Here is a 20,297-nt window from a genome sequence, read left to right on the forward strand (position 1 = left end):
GTAGCGGACGGTGACTTGTGTTGCGGACGTGTGTTGTGGACGGTGACTTGTGTTGCAGACGGTGACTTGTGTTGCGGACGTGTGTTGTGGACGGTGACTTGTGTTGCAGACGGTGACTTGTGTTGCAGACGGTGACTTGTGTTGCAGACGGTGACTTGTGTTGCAGACGGTGACTTGTGTTGCAGACGGTGACTTGTGTTGCAGACGTGTGTAGCGGACGGTGACTTGTGTTGCAGACGGTGACTTGTGTTGCAGACGTGTGTTGCGGACGGTGACTTGTGTTGCAGACGTGTGTTGCGGACGGTGACTTGTGTTGCAGACGGTGACTTGTGTTGCAGACGTGTGTTGCGGACGGTGACTTGTGTAGCGGACGGTGACTTGTGTTGCGGACGGTGACGTGTGTTGCGGACGGTGACTTGTGTAGCGGACGGTGACTTGTGTTGCGGACGGTGACTTGTGTTGCGGACGGTGACTTGTGTTGCGGACAGTGACTTGTGTTGCGGACGGTGTCTTGTGTTGCGGACGGTGACTTGTGTTGCGGACGGTGACTTGTGTTGCGGACGTGTGTTGCGGACGATGACTTGTGTAGCGGACGGTGACTTGTGTAGCGGACGGTGACTTGTGTAGGGGACGGTGACTTGTGTAGCGGACGGTGGCTTGTGTTGAGGACGGTGACTTGTGTAGCGGACGGTGACTTGTGTAGCGGACGGTGACTTGTGTAGCGGACGGTGACTTGTGTTGCGGACGGTGGCTTGTGTTGCGGACGGTGACTTGTGTTGCGGACGGTGACTTGTGTTGCAGACGTGTGTTGCGGACGATGACTTGTGTAGTGGACGGTGACTTGTGTAGCGGACGGTGACTTGTGTAGTGGATGATGACTTGTGTTGCGGACGTGTGTTGCGGACGGTGACTTGTGTCGCGGACGTGTGTTGCGGACGATGACTTGTGTTGCGGACGGTGACTTGTGTAGCGGACGGTGACTTGTGTTGCGGACGGTGACTTGTGTTGCAGACTTGTGTTGCGGACGGTGACTTGTGTTGCGGACGGTGACTTGTGTTGCGGACGTGTGTTGTGGACGATGACTTGTGTTACGGACATGTGTTGCAGACGGTGACTTGTGTTGCGGACGTGTGTTGCGGAAGATGACTTCTGTTGCGGACGGTGACTTGTGTAGCGGACGGTGACTTGTGTTGCGGACGTGTGTTGCGGAAGGTGACTTGTGTTGCGGACGGTGACTTGTGTTGAGGAGGGTGACTTGTGTAGCGGACGGTGACTTGTGTTGCGGACGTGTGTTGTGGACGGTGACTTGTGTAGCGGACGGTGACTTGTGTAGCGGACGGTGACTTGTGTAGCGGACGGTGACTTGTGTTGCGGACGGTGGCTTGTGTTGCGGAAGGTGACTTGTGTTGCGGACGGTGACTTGTGTTGCAGACGTGTGTTGCGGACGATGACTTGTGTAGCGGACGGTGACTTGTGTAGCGGACGGTGACTTGTGTAGTGGATGATGACTTGTGTTGCGGACGTGTGTTGCGGACGGTGACTTGTGTCGCGGACGTGTGTTGCGGACGATGACTTGTGTTGCGGACGGTGACTTGTGTAGCGGACGGTGACTTGTGTTGCGGACGGTGACTTGTGTTGCAGACTTGTGTTGCGGACGGTGACTTGTGTAGCGGACGGTGACTTGTGTTGCGGACGGTGACTTGTGTTGCGGACGTGTGTTGTGGACGATGACTTGTGTTACGGACATGTGTTGCAGACGGTGACTTGTGTTGCGGACGTGTGTTGCGGAAGATGACTTGTGTTGCGGACGGTGACTTGTGTAGCGGACGGTGACTTGTGTTGCGGACGTGTGTTGCGGACGGTGACTTGTGTTGCGGACGGTGACTTGTGTTGAGGAGGGTGACTTGTGTAGCGGACGGTGACTTGTGTTGCGGACGTGTGTTGTGGACGGTGACTTGTGTTGCAGACGGTGACTTGTGTTGCGGACGTGTGTTGCGGACTGTGACTTGTGTTGCAGACGGTGACTTGTGTTGCAGACGTGTGTAGCGGACGGTGACTTGTGTTGTAGACGGTGACTTGTGTTGCGGACGGTGACTTGTGTTGAGGAGGGTGACTTGTGTAGCGGACGGTGACTTGTGTTGCGGACGTGTGTTGTGGACGGTGACTTGTGTTGCGGACGGTGACTTGTATTGCAGACGTGTGTTGCGGACGATGACTTGTGTAGCGGACGGTGACTTGTGTAGTGGATGATGACTTGTGTTGCGGACGTGTGTTGCGGACGGTGACTTGTGTCGCGAACGTGTGTTGCGGCCGATGACTTGTGTTGCGGACGGTGACTTGTGTAGCGGACGGTGACTTGTGTTGCGGACGGTGACTTGTGTTGCAGACTTGTGTTGCGGACGGTGACTTGTGTAGCGGACGGTGACTTGTGTTGCGGACGGTGACTTGTGTTGCGGACGTGTGTTGTGGACGGTGACTTGTGTTACGGACATGTGTTGCAGACGGTGACTTGTGTTGCGGACGTGTGTTGCGGAAGATGACTTGTGTTGCGGACGGTGACTTGTGTAGCGGACGGTGACTTGTGTTGCGGACGTGTGTTGCGGACGGTGACTTGTGTTGCGGACGGTGACTTGTGTTGAGGAGGGTGACTTGTGTAGCGGACGGTGACTTGTGTTGCGGACGTGTGTTGTAGACGGTGACTTGTGTTGCAGACGGTGACTTGTGTTGCGGACGTGTGTTGCGGACTGTGACTTGTGTTGCAGACGGTGACTTGTGTTGCAGACGTGTGTAGCGGACGGTGACTTGTGTTGCAGACGGTGACTTGTGTTGCGGACGGTGACTTGTGTTGAGGAGGGTGACTTGTGTTGCGGACGTGTGTTGTGGACGGTGACTTGTGTTGCAGACGGTGACTTGTGTTGCGGACGTGTGTTGCGGAAGGTGACTTGTGTTGCAGACGGTGACTTCTGTTGCAGACGTGTGTAGCGGACGGTGACTTGTGTTGCAGACGGTGACTTGTGTTGCAGACGTGTGTTGCGGGCGGTGACTTGTGTTGCAGACGGTGACTTGTGTTGCAGACGGTGACTTGTGTTGCAGACGTGTGTTGCGGACGGTGACTTGTGTTGCAGACAGTGACTTGTGTTACAGACGTGTGTTGCGGATGGTGACTGGTGTAGTGGACGGTGACTTGTGTTGCAGACGGTGACTTGTGTTGCAGACGGTGACTTGTGTTGCAGACGTGTGTTGCGGACGGTGACTTGTGTTGCAGACAGTGACTTGTGTTACAGACGTGTGTTGCGGATGTAGTGTTGCTACTGGTGTAGTGGACGGTGACTGGTGTAGCGGACGGTGACTTGTGTAGCGGACGGTGACTTGTGTTGCGGACGGTGACTTGTGTTGCGGACGGTGACTTGTGTTGCGGACGGTGGCTTGTGTTGAGGACGGTGGCTTGTGTTGAGGACGGTGGCTTGTGTTGAGGACGGTGACTTGTGTTGCGGACGTGTGTTGCGGACGATGACTTGTGTTGAGGACGGTGACTTGTGTAGCGGACGGTGACTTGTGTTGCGGACGGTGACTTGTGTAGCGGACGGTGACTTGTGTTGCGGACGGTGACTTGTGTAGCGGACGGTGACTGGTGTAGTGGACGGTGACTTGTGTAGCGGACGGTGACTTGTGTAGCGGACAGTGACTTGTGTTGCGGACGGTGACTTGTGTTGCGGACGTGTGTTGCGGACGATGACTTGTGTTGCGGACGGTGACTTGTGTTACCCTCAATGCAGATCTCTGCTATCATGTGGCTATGGCCTCGGATGAAAACCTTCAGACAGTTGAGATCAGCTCTGATGTGCAAATTCACCACGTCCTCAAACTTTGACTTCTTAGAAGCTGAGGAGAGTGGGGTAGAGAGACATTGATGAAAGAGTAGTTCCTTTGTCCAAACGTAAAAGACGCTTTGATGAGAAGATGATTTTGTTTGCATCACAATACATCAAATGTCAAGTGGTCCATACAATGGCAGAGAATTTACATTTGGTTTAGCTAGCTACGTATTAGAAGGAGAATACATGGAGGACATGTGTCTACTCAATATCTCTACATGCAACAAATATACAGGAGGTATATTACCGAACCAAATTCTCTTCCACTTTCGACTAACTTTGATTCATGAAATAAATTCTAATACATTTCAACAGTGGAAAAGTCTTAGTTCCAGTAACCGGAATGGATTCCATGAAACTGATAATTACATGTTCTTTTTGCCACGGCCGATTCCTCCTTCTCGCCCTCCTCCCCCTCTCCCTCCTCCCCCTCTCCCTCGTCCTCCTCTGCGATTGTGGGAAGCTCCTCCTTGCTAGGCACCGCCTCCTTGGTCGGGGGGAGGAGGCTGTTCAGGAAGTTCATGGCGTTGAGCAAAGCCTCCGTGTGCAGGTGTACATCCAGAGATGAGAAGTTCACCTGAGACAGAGATTTCACGCACACACCACCGTCACAATGAACACACTAACACAACTGAGCAGAGTACTGAGCTCAAATCAACATCATGTTGAAGTTCCAAATGTGGGTTAACACAGTTGTAATGTAAGATCTTACCTTTACTGTTTGTTCAGTGTTCTTGTACTGAGAATTGAATTCTGGCCCGTTCTTATCAGCCTGAAAGAGACATTGAAGCTTTTAGACCTGCTCTACTGTTAATCTACATTGGATGAAGAATGCATGAAACAGTGTTGACTGTGTGTGTGTGTGTGTGTGTGTGTGTGTGTGTGTGTGTGTGTGTGTGTGTGTGTGTGTGTGTGTGTGTGTGTGTGTGTGTGTACACCTTAGTGTACTCCAATGTGAGGAGGTCCTCCTCTGTGTTGTCTAGAGTTGTGATCAGGTGCACTTTCTTCTCCTCTGAATCTGGACAAGTATATCAAACCAGAAAATCATATCACACCAAAACCACACAGAGAAGTCTGCAGACATGCCACACAACCGCCAACGAGGAAGCAGCATATCACGTTTATTTCATAATGATCTAGACAATCATTTCTTTGCATTTCAAACGCAGCAAGGTGCAGAGCCGTCTTGCTAATGTTCCAAAAATGCAATCGAGGGAAAAACACCATTCAAAAAACACACCAGAAGCCATTTCATGTGACATATGTTAAAAGCGTAGAAAGAGGGGTGATGTAAAGATGCAACAACTCGAATAGGTTGCTATCAAACATGACTAGATTACTACGTTTGAATGTGGTGGACAACGGAATAAAGTTCATTTGAAAAACAAATAGAACAGGAGAGAAATGCTGGTTTCAATGGCATATACAGGCACATTCAAGTGTGACTACCTTTTCTGGCGTCTCCCCTAATGTCAGAGCTGGTATGGAGAAGGCTGTAGCGAAGGCGCATAAGACCCAGATTTGTACATTCACGTATTTATGTAAATCTATGCTAATTATATTAAAACTATTATTTGAATATTGAAATGTTTAAGATACATTTTCGATAGTGAATTTCTGGATCAGTTAGTTGACAGGCCTACCTTTAAGAGACAACGATTCCCACCCACCCCCTCACCTACCCATATACTCTGAGCACTCTAGGCAGATCTCGCGTAGAAAGGTGTTAGATGTCATGTCGAAGGTGCGAATCTTTAGCTCGGTGCCGAGACGCTCGACGTCCAGGTGTAACACTGTGACCTCCTGGCCTCTAGACAGACGACACAGCTGAACAGACAGCTAGACAGCAGAATGAGGGAGTTCAAGTACACACATATACACGCACAGCTTTATTAGCAATCAGAGTGAAAACATCTAAATTAAGTGTTTAAGGACTCTCTCACACACAGATGTATATTATGTTAAGCATACCTTGTTGATCTCAAACGTCATGAGGAACTCTGTCATGTTCTTCTTGGGGTCTTTCTTGACCAGACCTCTCCTCTTGACCGAGTCGGAGCGTTGCAGGGGGCTGGGCATGTTGTCGGGGAAGAACGGACTGTCGCCTATAGGAGAGCTGGGAGCATCGTAGAACAGGTCCTCCTCTGAGCCTGCACACACACACACACTTAAATGATAATGCCACACTAACGTCTGTCATGATCACAGTTGTGTGTATGCGTAAAGTACAAAGATCCATTTGTAATGGGCTGTATGGGCTGTATGTGTGCGTGCATGTCTCTCACCTGATTCCCATATGAGGGAGTTGCGCAGTTCAGCCATGGTTGGTTGCCTGGGGGTTAGCTGAGGGGTGTAAGACTGCTTTGGAGCCTGCGGAAGAAAAACAAGCAGAAATTAGACACGAACACACACACAACCCAATATAAATCTATTTACACACAAAACAACAACCAACATTACAGTCAACCCACAGACAGGCAGAGAGGGAGAGTCAACCCACAGACAGGCAGAGAGAGAGAGAGTCAACCCACAGACAGGAAGAGAGAGAGAGAGTCAACGCACAGACAGGCAGAGAGAGAGAGAGGCAGAGAGAGAGAGAGAGAGAGAGAGAGAGAGAGAGTCAACCTACACAGGCAGAGAGAGAGAGAGAGAGAGAGAGTCAACCTACAGACAGGCAGAGAGAGAGAGAGAGAGAGAGAGAGAGAGAGAGAGAGAGAGAGAGAGAGAGAGAGAGAGAGAGAGTCAACCTACAGACAGGCAGAGAGAGAGAGAGAGAGAGAGAGAGAGAGAGAGTCAACCTACAGACAGGCAGAGAGAGAGAGAGAGAGAGAGAGTCAACCCACAGACAGGCAGAGAGAGAGGGAAAGTCAACCCACAGACAGGCAGAGAGAGAGAGAGTCAACCCACAGACAGGCAGAGATAGATAGAGAGAGAGAGTCAACCCACAGACAGGTAGAGAGAGTGAGTCAACCCACAGACCAACAGAGAGAGAGAGAGTCAACCCACAGACCGACAGAGTCAACCCACAGACCGACAGTCAACCCACAGACAGACAGAGAAAGTCAACCCACAGACAGGCAGAGAGACTCCCAGTAGTTAGTACCTTAGGTGTAGAGTGTGTGTTGGTGCTGCGCGGGGCCGGCCTGCTCTCCGGCAGCGGGATGCTGTTAATCAGCTCCAGCACGGCCCGCACCTTATCATCAGAGATCCTCAGAGACAAGAGAGGCATCTCCCCGAAGATCTTAAACCTGACACACACGCACACACACACTTTATTCATATCATTCATCTGACCAGCTTTTTGACAAACACGATTATACATAGTGGTAGTCCAAAAAAGGCATCGCACCCACCCCTCTCTCCACCCCAGAACCAACCCACCCCTCTCTTTCCACCCCAGAACCCACAAACCCCTCTCTCTCCACCCCAGAACCAACCCACCCCTCTCTCCATCCCAGAACCCACCCACCCCTCTCTCTCCACCCCAGAACCCGCCCGCCCACCCTCCCACCCCTCTCTCTCCACCCACCCACCCACCAACCCCCGCCCCTCTCTACCCCAGAGCCCACCCACCCACCCCCTCCTCCTCCACCACTCTCTCTACCCCAGAACCCACCCCTCTCCCCTCCCTCTTACTTGGGCATGCGTGAGTCTGTGACCACCATGGCTCTGCTGAACACCACCTTGACATCAACAGGCTCCAGGATGTGGAGGGCCGATTGCTTCAGCTTACGGGCTTTCCTCCAGTCCCCGTCTAATACACAAGACAACAACCACCGTTAAGCCTAGTTTAACTATATTCTACCTAAGTATGCAACGCAAGAATAAGCTACAGAAATAAGCTACAGAAAACAACTTCCCTGCATAGTTGTGTCACATGACACATTTTGGGCAGATAATTGTATGCGTGTGTGTGTACCTGGTTTGCTGTAGAGGAACTGTAGGCTGCTGAGCTTGATGTTGAAGCTGTCGTAGGCTTGGGACATGATGTCCTGTATAGTCCTGCTCCCTACAGAGAGCTGGGGTAGCCCCTTTCTGCTCAGACTAGACACCTGATAACACAATGGCATAGAACAGGGATTTTCAAACTTTTCTTCCCAGGCAATAAAGCCCTTTTCATCTGCTACCTCAGAGTCGGATGAACAGCTAGTATGCCAAATGTTCCTGTAGACTTCCAGTTATTGTGCTAACGCTAGTTAGCATTGGCTCGTGAAACTCCCTCTAACTTCCTTCATACTGGACATAGAGACATTCAAATGGTTTCCATGACGGTATTCTGTTGCAGCTAGCGATATTCATGAACTTATAATTTTTCACGTACAAAAATACCCCAAATAGTTTTTCAAAACAAAGCTAAAATATATGGACCCCAGTTTGAAAATCCCTGTCATAGCACACCTGGATGAGGTCCTGTTTATTATGCAGGGTTCGGCTGCCTGGGGCTAGTAAACTAAACAGTCAGGCAAGTTGAGTCTGCTCAGTGGTTGCCTTATTGGGCAAGTGAAATTTAGCAACATGACAGGATCAATCACAGTTCGCAAATTTTCCGTACATCGTCTCTCACTCACTCAAGTCAGATCGAACTGCTGTCTCTACACAAACATGTGTGCTGTGTCAATTGAAGTGACCTACCTTGAAGTGACCCAGGTCCAATAGCATGAGGTTCTGAGTGGAGTCGTAGAAGCCGGTTTGGGGCACGATCACGTAGGAGGCCATGAGGTTGACGTTCAGATCCAGAACCTTCTGGGTCTCAATCACGTACATCAGCCCTGCAGACAACAATATATAATGGATGGCATACTTCAACACGTTCTTACATAATATAGGATATGAAAGGGGAGGGAGGGGTGTCTGTCAATAGGAAATAAGAAGTATGGATTGGAGATTGAGGTCAATGAGGCGGATATCCTGGCTGATTAATCATAAGTTTACCTCACCAACCTCCATGTCCATAGAAAATAAATGAATAGATCTCCATATTTGGGCCTGCAGCATATGTAAACAAATCCATCAGTGCTGTGTTTCAGCCCAGGAAAGTGAGTGTGGCCTGTCAGTCAGAGCTAGAGGCGGGGCTCTGACCTGTGGAGGTGCGGTCTCGGAACTGTTCCAGCTTCATGAGAGTGGCGTTGGTCAGCTCGTCTAGCTGGAGGTCATCAGGCGGCAAGAAGAACGCAGACATGCTGTTCACCGTCACCTGCCGGAGGGAGACACAGGTACCCATGTTGTTACACATGCAAACACACTCATTTTGTTCTAACAACTCCACGCCAGATTGAACCGAGGAACAACTGATATAGTAATGTAAACAGGTACACACCCACACACCCACACACACACACACACACACACACACACACACACACACTAACAGCGTCATAGATGATCTCCAGAGGCTGGGACTCGACGTGGAGCCGCTGGTCAGCACTCTCATCCAGAGGGTTGGTCTCAAACAGGATGTCAAGCAGGGGGGTCCCTGTTACCGTGGCAGCCTTCCTCGACGACAGCAGCGTGGGCGCCGGCCGATTATTGGCCAGTCCTTTCACCTCAAACAGACTAAGCTGGGCCGACAGCCTGAGGGCAACAACAACAACAACACCAGCAGCATCAGAACCAAGGGCAGAGAGTGGAGGGAGCAGTGGAAGAGAGAGAAGTCTGGAGAGCGAGAAAGGGGGAGAGAGAGAAAGGGGAGATAGATGAGGGAAAAGCAAAGGGGGAGAACGAGAGATACCGACAAACCGAGCATCGCAAAATAGTGTCGTCAGCTGTTCTCAAGTTTGTTCTTGGCCTATGGCACGACAACAAAAACCTGGCAACAATATCCCATTGATAAAGCGCTACAACAGGGAAGGAGGGGAAGTATTTAAACGCAGGGTCTGTTCACAAGTGTACAGAGTTACCGATTATAAATAATTTTGTTGAACAGATATGATATTCTGTCATGTAAATTTTGACATCATGTCAGCTCTTCATTTCTGTGTGCAACGTTCTGAATGTTTCCCCTCACTGAACACACCCTAGGGTGTGTACTGTGCATACTTAATGGCTTGTGCTCCGGGCCTCTGGGTCAGCATGGATTTCAGGTCTTCAACTGTGACCTTGAGGATTTCATTCTGATCCTTGTTGTCTTTCATTGAGAAAGACATCCTCTTCATGTGAAAATGTATCTTTATGTCCTCAAACTGAAAAAACAAAATGAGAGAGGGACAAGAGAGATTGTGAATAGTGTCCTGGGTTATCTTTCTATATCCTGGGATTGCTGTACTGCACTACGATGTGTAGGAAATATACAGTAGCCACTCACGTTCTTTGGCAGGTTGTGATTGACAGCTACCTCACTGTAGCCAATGGCGGTGTAGAGTTTGGCCTTCTCGGCAGGAGTCATAAGCTCACCAAAAGCTGAGGAGAATAAAGATTTGTATTTTTATATTGTCCATAAAATGTGTCTAGCTTCACAAAAACAAACATTAAAACATCATCCTCATCAGGAGCACCTTATCATCAAGATTATTTCAAATCAACTTTACAAAAGGGAAGAAAATGCTAAATGCAATTCCAAGTGCGCAATTAAATCCAAGTCAAAGACATAACTGGTCCAAAACCATTATTATCATCATCATGAGCACCTTGTTATCAACATGATTAAATAGTTGAGAATTCATAGGGTGGGACAGGACAGGGTTAAAGGGAAATGTCAAACATTTTTTACTTCATATTCATCATCTTCAGCACCACCCCGACATCAACATGTGAAAATGACACATTTCTATGTTTTGAAGTAAAAAAGATAAGTGTTTCCAATGACATCATCAACCAAGACAATTAATAGGCAATGCCAGCTCATAATTGGTTAAAATCACACAATGCACCCCGATGATATCATTTTGAAACCAGCTGAATGACACACAGTAAACCAGCTGAATGATTGGCACGTTGGCCTTATGAGAAAAGAGGCAAGGCGACCTGTAGAAGACTAAGCATTGGTGCCCTGGTAGCCTACTCGTCTGATCTCATTTATTGCTGATATGTCTGTCTAAATCCAAGGACACTCTCCTCTCACGGTGCCCATGCATCTCTTTGCAAAGTAACAACTTTGATTTGCTGCCAATTTCTCCCAATAAAATAAATGTTTGGTTGGTTCAGAACGCATGTGCCGATGCGGTCTTCTAAACTCCAACCGTGCTTCACCTGTGTCAGAAGATTCTGCGGAAAGGAGCGACAGCCTCCTGGACAATGGACGGTTTTTATTTTTTATTTCACCTTTATTTAACCAGGTAGGCAAGTTGAGAACACGTTCTCATTTACAATTGCGACCTGGCCAAGATAAATTAAAGCAGTTCGAAACATACAACAACACAGAATTACACATGGAGTAAAACAAACATACAGCAATAAGACAGTAGAAAAATAAGTATATATACAATGTGAGCAAATGAGGTGAGATAAGGGAGGTAAAGGCAACAAAAAAAAGAAAAAGGCCATGGTGGCAAAGTAAATACAATATAGCAAGTAAAACACTGGAATGGTAGATTTGCAGTGGAAGAATGTGCAAAGTAGAAATAGAAATAATGAGGTGCAAAGGAGCTAAATAAATAAATAAATACAGTAGGGGGAGAGGTAGTTGTTTGGGTTAAATTATAGATGGGCTATGTGCAGGTGCAGTAATCTGTGAGCTGCTCTGACAGCTGGTGCTTAAAGCTAGTGAGATAAGTGTTTCCAGTTTCAGAGATTTTTGTAGTTCGTTCCAGTCATTGGCAGCAGAGAACTGGAAGGAGAGGCGGCCAAAGGAAGAATTGGTTTTGGGGGTGACCAGAGAGATATACATGCTGGAGCGCGTGCTACAGGTGGGTGCTGCTATGGTGACCAGAGAGCTGAGATAAGGGGGACTTTACCTAGCAGGGTCTTGTAGATGACCTTGGCGACGAGTATGAAGCGAGGGCCAGCCAACGAGAGTGTAGAGGTCGCAGTGGTGGCTTTGGTGACAAAACGGATGGCACTGTGATAGACTGCATCCATGTATTGAGTAGGGTATTGGAGGCTATTTAGTAAATGACATCGCCGAAGTCAAAGATCGGTAGGATAGTCAGTTTTACGAGGGTATGTTTGGCAGCATGAGTGAAGGATGCTTTGTTGCGAAATAGGAAGCCAATTCTAGATTTAACTTTCGATTAGAGATGTTTGATGTGAGTCTGGAAGGAGAGTTTACAGTCTAACCAGACACCTAGGTATTTGTAGTTGTCCACATATTCTAAGTCAGAACCGTCCAGAGTAGTGATGTTGGAAAGGCGGGCAGGTGCAGGCAGCGATCGGTTGAAGAGCATGCATTTAGTTTTATTTGTATTTAAGAGCAAATGGAGGCAACGGAAAGAGAGTTGTATGTCATTGAAGCTCGCCTGGAGGGTTGTTAACACAGTGTCCAAAGAAGGGCCAGAAGTATACAAGAATGGTGTCGTCTGCGTAGAGGTGGATCAGAGACTCACCAGCAGCAAGAGTGACATCATTGATGTATACAAAGAAGAGAGTCGTTCCAAGAATTGAACCCTGTGGCACCCCCATAGAGACTGCCAGAGGCCCGGACAACAGGCCCTCCGATTTGACACACTGAACTCTATCAGAGAAGTAGGTGGTGAACCAGGCGAGGCAATCATTTGAGAAACCAAGGCTAAAGGACTAGGCCGAGGAACAACATGCACAGTGGATTGACAGGAATTCTCCACCTCAATATCAGTATGGGGTCTTTTCAAGTGCCTTGTTTCGCCATTGTCAATTTTTGTAGCTAGGTTTGTACTTGGTAGGCCTACAATGCCATTTAGCTAGCCACTGCCTACTTCAAGCTTGCAAGCCAAAAAGATTGCAGCTGTGGCAGGATGCTGGCACTAACAGAGACATTCTACCTTTATTTATTAGTCAAAGTGAGACCCCGTATCAAACGTGAAATGTCTCAATTAATAAGAATGTATGTACAAAATGGAGCATGGTGATTGGGTATGTGGGCAGTCTCACCTCCGGTCTTGACCTCCTTGGACTTGGCGCCGTCATCTCCTGACCAGCCGGACCACATCCAGCCCAACCAGCCCTGAGATTCCTCCTCCACCTTCACCCCCGGACGAAAGATACGCAGACCCGCCTTGCTCGCCTGGAACAACCAACCATTGCTGGTCACAGTCTACACATAACGCCTCAGCCACAACCACTAGCTCGAACCACTGTTAGATAGACTGTGACCACGTGTTGCACTGGTGGTTACGCTATGGCTGTGTGACTAAGTAGGGTTACTTCAGTCATGCTTTACTGCCATTTTGAACAAATGAGTTAGTTGACGGACAGACAGGCTAAACACATTACAGTAGATGCAGAGAAGAGAGGTAGTTAGCTAGGAATAATTCAACAGATAGCTCAATCCGTACCTCCATCTCAGCTTGCTGCCTGGCCAGCGTGATGTTAAAAATATCCAGAGTCCGCTCAGTCTCCTGGGCACATGGAGGGAAAGATGGATCCATTAAAACAGTTCCCGGACCGTTATGGGAATCGATCAATTATTACTTCATCAATTACTTAACGTCCATCAATCAATGCAGCACAGTAGAGAAAAGGACTGGGGTTGCAACTCTGAAAGCGAGGGAGGAGTAGGCCCTTCTCAATCTCCACCACACCTGGGTTCAAAGAGCATTTTGTTTTCTTTTAAATACTTTGAGTGCCTGATTGAGTCAGCCCGAAGTGCCAGGCGGGCAAGGCTTGAACTTTGGGGAGTATTCCATTGGTCAAATTACAGCCAGGCAAGCTCAATCAAGCACTGCTCAGGTTTTGGAAACAAAACAAATACTATTTGAATGCAGGTCTGGGTTCCGCTCTTTAGGGAACGCAACGGAAAATGTTTCAAAACCTTCTGCAATAGAACATTTTAATGTGTGCTTCTTTTTGGACAAGTCCATTTAGTCCCTTCCTATTTGTCAGTTTTCCTCCATTTGGTGCCTAATGAACATGACCCTGATCTCCACACACCTCCACTTCCCTGAGCAGCTTCTCAGTGGGCTTCTTGTTGGTGATCTTGGACTTGTAGAGCGCTCTGTAACACTTGACTGTCTGCCGGTGGCGGTGGATGCGCTGCCACGACCACATGTGCAGCCGTGGCTTCACGTCCACCTCCATGATGCCCATAATCACATACTGCCACCTAGATGAAAACACAAGCAGAGTGACAGTCACAATGGGCCTAGTCTGTGTACATCACTGTAACTCAATTGATTGGAAAAATGTGTCTAATAATCTTATACTGGGTGGCATGCAACATGACACAATTATCATTCACTGCCTAAACATTAACAATAACCACAATTGTCATCAATACATCAAGAGAAAGAGGTTTAAGTATTTTTTTGTATAAGAAACAAAAGAGTGAGTGTTGACCATATGTAGGCGTTGGTGTGCACGTGGAATTGCGGCCGGTATTTCCTGTACGGCAGGTTGCGTGACATCATATCCACCGAGCCCAGGAGCTCCAGAATGCTGATATACTGCAGAGAGGGAAAGGATCAGAGTTCAGGGGTTAACAAAGAAGACAGAGAGGGAAATAATAAACCCGATTTTATATTGGTAAAAATACTGTAACATTTCAAATAGACAGGATAGCAAAATTGTGGAAATTGCATGTATCAGTGTCCTTCTCTGTGGTTAAATAATAGCCACCCTCCTTATTATGCACATAGTTGAAGTCACAATACAGATTCTAATGAGTTTTACAGTATTTTTGGGGGCAAATGTGCTCTTTTGCTCGAAGAAAATTGTAGCCCTTTCTCGCCCTCTCTTTCATGGCCTCTCTCCCGTCTCACCTGTGGCCTGTTCAGCTCCACGGCTACCTCTCTCAGGTTGACTACCAAGTCTACCTTGGGTGAAGAGAAGTTTACGTCTGACCGGGGGTTCATGCTCAGCTTCGCATTGGCCGTTATCGGACGAAAAACTGCCAGCATTGAACAGGAAAATTAGGTTAATAAGGATATGATACCGAATTAAACAACAATTCAACAGTGGGTTTAAATAATGAGAAAACGTATTCAATTACAATACACTCAAATGACTGATTTGATTCCCTGTATCAGGTGGATGGCAACATGAATACCAAGACTGATCCAGACGATGAATGATGTTACACCCCTGTATCGACTAGGCAACACTCACTGAAATCGTGTTTCATGGGGGTGGAACTGTAGATATCCATGCTGTTCTGGAGGCATCGCTGTGGAAACGACAGGCAGGAAGAGACACTTAATTAGACATCATAGATAGACATCACTCTCACTTAAGAGACTCACCGCTCAGCAACGGTGCTGAATGATGACACGGTCACTCACCAGGGCCTCGTCTGGCATGTGATTGGAGTACAGCATTGAGTTCACATTCCAGTAGGCAAAGAGATTGTCCAACTGGACAAGCTGAGGAGGAAAAAGCACAACAGAAAACAGCTTAGAATGCTGTTGACAGTATAATAGTGTCATAATGTATGTAAAACTAATCTACAGAATAACCATTGCTGTAAAGAATACTCTACCTTGAAAAACAGCTTGGCTTTCTCATTCAGAAGACAAGGTTTCCAGTTCTCATCTGCGGTCTGTGGGGTAACACAGTTTTGGGGTTGAGAAGTTACGTGATCCTGTTTCAACATCAGACCACAAATAGACCATAACTCTGACCACAACCATAACAAAACCAAAGCATGGATTGCTGTCATACCTTGTCCATAGACTGCTTACAGGGTAAAGGAAACCAATATCACATATTGTCATTTGGGTGAACTATCCCTTTAACCACGGCAACATCACATATCCCACATCCAGACGTTAACTAAATCGAACCGCTGCAATTTAGATTGTACATCATCCACAATGAATGACAGATTTCATGAGAAGGCGACACACACATTACCTGAAGGCTGAGGTTCTGTAGAGACATTCCAAATGATAATGGGCATTTGGGATTGGTGACCTGAGAAAGAGAAGAGAGAAAGAGATGAGAGGAGAAAGAAAGAAACTTACAGTAATGCAACACAGTAGTAATATACATAGTTCTAGTACTGTAGAACTAGTGTAGTACTACTGTAGTACACTAGGCAGAATACTCACGTCATCCTCATAGCGGATGTGGATGTTGGAGATCTTCACCTGAAGGTTCTTGATCACCTGTGTCACCAGTTTCTCCACAAAGGTGTCTTGTTTCTCAAGTGCTGGGTTTTCTGTGACACCAATGAACATGATATAAGAACACATGCATTAAAGTCACAGTCCTGAGTCTGTGTTTTAACCCAAAGGCAGCCCCGCCAAGGGGTGCATCTGGGGAAATGTAAACACTGACTGACAGTCTGAGATGCACATGACGGTTTTAAACATTTTGAAGCTATACATAACTTACAAAGACTCAAAACGTATAATATTGTAACTAACTGCCAAAAACAGACAGACACATGAACTCTGACCTTGTTCCGCTGCTTTCTGTTTGGTCTCTTCGATCCTCTGCAGCTCCCTCTGACGAGCCTCCTGGAGCTGTTTCTCCTCCTTCTCTGCATCATACTTTATACCTGAAACATGCAAAGACACAGGCTACCCATTAACAAAAGCAAAGACACATGCCACACACAAACTACAGCTAGGGTTCATGCATATCGGTGATACGGTCAGGTTCTCACTGGCTGTGGGCACGATGAGCAGGTAAACTCCATCCAGTGTAGCTTCCACTGACTGGGTGTACAGATTCTTCCATGGAATCTTCAGCTCCAAACGTCCTGACAGAACCACACACACAAACACACAGCAGAGGGAGAGAACAAATAGAAAGAGGTTGAAGAGTGAGAAAGAGGGAGTAGGAGGGAGGCACTATTGTAATTGTCATAGGGTTACGGTAGGTGTTGGGTTGAGAGTCATCGTACAAAACTTACCTATATGTCCGGCTCTTACTTTAAAAGGAATGTCAAGTTGACTCTGAAACAAGAACAAAAATATTCAGCACAATATAATGTCAATGTACCTACATAATTAACAACTGATACGTTTAGCAGTAGGCCTAGCCATTCATGTTAAACCTACCAAGGCATTTTCCTTTATTTCAAGATTTCTGAGCACAGCATCACCTAGGGGGGAAAAAAGCATATTGGTTTAAAAAGACTCAAGAAGCACTGTTACATGAATATACAGCGCTAATAGATACATAGTACCATGAGGTTGGAAACATATAGGGCTGAGCCTAAGCTGACAAATAAGTTTGCCTCATTTCACTATACAAATATTGGCAAGCGGCACCTTATGTTATCATGTGCTCTGTCTGTTGGCAAGGTGTCAGGCTTTGGACTTACAACTCCAAGTATCATATCTTTCTGGTTGTGCAACTTTTAGGTGCAATGACTGCAACCAAATGCTTCCTGTAGTTGTTGATCAGTCTCTCACATCGCAGTGGAGGAATTTTGGCCCACTCGTCATGCAGAAATGCAACATTTATGGGTTTTCAAGCATGAACTGCTCATTTCAAGTCCTGCCACATCATCTCAATTGGGATTAGACCATTCCAAAATTGACTAGGCCATTCCAAAATGTCAAATGTTTTGCTTTTTAGACATTTTCATGTTGACTTGATTGCGTGTTTTGGATCATTGTCTTGCTGCATGACCCAGCTGCACTTCAGCTTCAGCTCACAGACGGATGATCTGACAATCTCCTGTAGAATTCTCTGATATGCTTGACCGTTGGTATGAGGCTCTTACTGTGGAATGCTTTGTTTGGTTTTCGCCAGGCATAATGGGACCCATGATGTGATGTACAAAAAGTTGACTCAAGTTTGCCAAAAACATCTGGAAGCACCTGGATGATTATCAAGACTCTTGGAAGAATGTTCTATGGACAGATGATTCAAAAGTATAACTTTTGGATGACATGCCTGGCGAAAACCAAAAGCTGCCTTCCACAGTAAGAACCTCATACCAATGCTAAAGCATGGTGGTGGTAGTGTGATGGTTTGGGGATGCTTTGCTGCCTTAGGACCTGGACCACTTGCCTTAAAAGAAGGAACCATGAATTCTTCTCTGTATCAGAGAATTCTACAGGAGAATGTCAGGCCATCCGTTGAAGCACAGCTGAAGCACAGCTGGGTCATGCAGCAAGACAATGATCCAAAACACACAATCAAGTCTACATAAAAATGGCTTAAAAGCAACAAATTTTACATTTTGGAATGGCCTAGTCAAAGTCCAGATCTAATCCCAATTGATATGTTGTGGCAGGACTTGAAATGTGCAGTTCATGCATGAAAACCCACAAATGTCACTGAGTTAAAGCAGTCCTGCATGGAAGAGTGAGCCAAAATTCCTCCACAGCGACAATAGAGACTGACCAACAACTACAGGAAGTGTTTGGTTGGAGTCATTGCAGCTAAAGGTGGCACCGGTTATTTATTTATGATTATTTTTTAACCTTTATTTTACTAGGCAAGTCAGTTAAGAACAAATTCTTATTTTCAATGACGGCCTAGGAACAGTGGGTTAACTGCCTGCTCAGGGGCAGAACGACAGATTTGTACCTTGTCAGCTCAGGGATTTGAACTTGCTACCTTCCGGTTACTAGTCCAACGCTCTAACCACTAGGCAATACATTAGGGGGGCAATACATTTTTTACAGAGCATCATTGGGTGTTGCATAACGTTGTTTATGAAATAAATTAAATAAGTATGTAATTGTTGTGTTACTTGTTCACTGGGGCAGCAGGGTAGCCTAGTGGTTAGAGCAGTGGACTAGTAACCGAAAGGTTGCAAGTTCAAATCCCCGAGCTGACAAGGTACAAATCTGTCATTCTGCCCCTGAACAGGCAGTTAACCCACTAGGCCGTCATTGAAAATAAGAATTTGTTCTTAACTGACTTGCCTAGTAAAAAAAAAAAAACTCAGATAATATTAGGTTTTGGTTGAAGAGCTGATAAAAATCAATATAAAAAAATATGCAAAATTGGCCACGTGTCAAATGTTTGCAGACGGGAGAAGTATGATATTGAATAATCTGTGAATGGAAAATGTTGCAACTGTGGTGGGGATCATACTCTGAACTGCCTTGAGTGCCCTGTTAGGGTGAATGAGGTCGAGGTGTCAAAGATCAGGGCTGCGTAACGATTCTCCTATGTGGAGGCCCGTGAAGAGAGTTGAAGGGGAAAGAGGCAACAGTGTTGAAAATATGGTGGTGGATGAATTGAAACCAGTTGCTTGTGTTTGAAGTCAATCAAGTGATCTGGTTACACTCACTGTGAAGGTGGATTTTGTGGCATTTATAGCCACAGTGATTAATTGTACAGCACAAGTGTCTAAGATGTCCAAGAAGCTGGATATCATATCTGCAGCCGAGAAGTTTTGGGGCTCCAAGACTTCACGGCAGAAGCAGTACAAGGACTATGGTCCTAGGAAATGTCCAGCCCTTACAGGAGGCTTCTGAGCCTGTATTAGGACCTGATTAGAATGAGGTTTTTACAGAAAAGCAGGTAGATATAAAAAATTAAAAATAAATTAAAAATGTGTTTATAGTTTGTCTATTTATTTTTACTCGAATGTTTTCCTTTTTGGAGCCCCAAAACTTCTCGGCTGCAGATATGATATCCAGCTTCTTGGACATCTTAGACACTTGTGCTGTACAATTAATCACTGTGGCTATAAATGCCACAAAATCCACCCGCACAGTAAATGGCGGAATGCACTTCTAATTGTTGCGAACGCCATTATACCATAGAAGAAGACAAATAATAAGAAACGGGCGTGACCACACTTGGACTCCAGCCAAACAAAAAACGTTGGCTTTTTGGGGGTAGGGCTTGCGAGCAAACCTGTGAAGATGGCTACCTGGGCTAGTTGACTGATGTAGGCTAGCAAACGTAGCTACCTAGTTAGCAAATAAAACTCCATAATAGCTAGCCAGTTGCCAACAAAACCTTAACAAGCAAGCATAGTAGCAATACTTTCCCTCAGCAAACCAGCCATGTCTTACTCTGGGAAACACTCTTTTCACGGCACTTCGATACTAGTAACGTTACCGAAGTGACTTTTTCGTAGCAGGTTAGGAAATGGACCAGGGCTATCCAAAATCACTTCGTATTTAAGTGCCGTGAAAATATTGTGCCCGTTGTCTTGCAAACCATAACACTTAATCGTCAAAGTAACTTTACCTCCCCAAATCCCGAGCTTGAGTTGTGAGGTGTCAAGGTTCACAACGTAGTCCCCCAGAAACCTGTTTAGGACATCTACCACCACGCTTTCGAATACCATGTTGCTATGTCGTTCACCTCTCGGTCACCATGTTAAGTTGTTTACATTAAGTTTCTCTTGACTAGCTAGCTACCTGTCGCGCCTAGTCCTGTTTCTCAAGCATTTGGTTGCGTCAGTAGAGTAGTGGTGGGGAGTCGATTCCAAAA

At 46.6% G+C, this 20,297-nt stretch overlaps 1 protein-coding gene across 7 annotated transcripts in view; it reads right to left on the minus strand.

Moving 5' to 3' along the window:
- The window catches only part of LOC109876601 (vacuolar protein sorting-associated protein 13A), a 73,721-nt gene extending 53,424 nt beyond the window's left edge, over nt 1-20,297 (minus strand). For 6 of the 7 annotated variants that reach the window (XR_004208225.1, XR_004208224.1, XR_004208226.1 and 3 more), the window contains exons 1-30: nt 20,052-20,297; nt 16,946-16,989; nt 16,798-16,840; nt 16,549-16,644; nt 16,339-16,440; nt 15,989-16,098; nt 15,792-15,851; nt 15,418-15,477; nt 15,221-15,301; nt 15,048-15,105; nt 14,702-14,829; nt 14,280-14,386; nt 13,875-14,046; nt 13,280-13,342; nt 12,876-13,008; nt 10,177-10,271; nt 9,912-10,054; nt 9,245-9,446; nt 8,955-9,069; nt 8,508-8,644; nt 7,795-7,927; nt 7,512-7,629; nt 6,979-7,123; nt 6,161-6,245; nt 5,847-6,025; nt 5,558-5,714; nt 4,814-4,893; nt 4,588-4,647; nt 4,245-4,452; nt 3,766-3,882 (exon numbers count right to left, since the gene is read on the minus strand). Coding sequence is in view for 3 of the 7 variants with exons in the window: in XM_020469007.2 (XP_020324596.2) it covers nt 3,766-3,882; nt 4,245-4,452; nt 4,588-4,647; nt 4,814-4,893; nt 5,558-5,714; nt 5,847-6,025; nt 6,161-6,245; nt 6,979-7,123; nt 7,512-7,629; nt 7,795-7,927; nt 8,508-8,644; nt 8,955-9,069; nt 9,245-9,446; nt 9,912-10,054; nt 10,177-10,271; nt 12,876-13,008; nt 13,280-13,342; nt 13,875-14,046; nt 14,280-14,386; nt 14,702-14,829; nt 15,048-15,105; nt 15,221-15,301; nt 15,418-15,477; nt 15,792-15,851; nt 15,989-16,098; nt 16,339-16,440; nt 16,549-16,644; nt 16,798-16,840; nt 16,946-16,989; nt 20,052-20,151 (3,331 nt within the window). In the remaining 4 variants the exon portion in view is untranslated. The remainder of the gene's footprint in view (nt 1-3,765; nt 3,883-4,244; nt 4,453-4,587; nt 4,648-4,813; nt 4,894-5,557; nt 5,715-5,846; nt 6,026-6,160; nt 6,246-6,978; nt 7,124-7,511; nt 7,630-7,794; nt 7,928-8,507; nt 8,645-8,954; nt 9,070-9,244; nt 9,447-9,911; nt 10,055-10,176; nt 10,272-12,875; nt 13,009-13,279; nt 13,343-13,874; nt 14,047-14,279; nt 14,387-14,701; nt 14,830-15,047; nt 15,106-15,220; nt 15,302-15,417; nt 15,478-15,791; nt 15,852-15,988; nt 16,099-16,338; nt 16,441-16,548; nt 16,645-16,797; nt 16,841-16,945; nt 16,990-20,051) is intronic. The other variant, XM_031818324.1, reaches the window with a different exon arrangement.

Source organism: Oncorhynchus kisutch, linkage group LG3, assembly GCF_002021735.2.
Source record: "Oncorhynchus kisutch isolate 150728-3 linkage group LG3, Okis_V2, whole genome shotgun sequence".
NCBI lineage: Eukaryota > Metazoa > Chordata > Actinopteri > Salmoniformes > Salmonidae > Oncorhynchus > Oncorhynchus kisutch.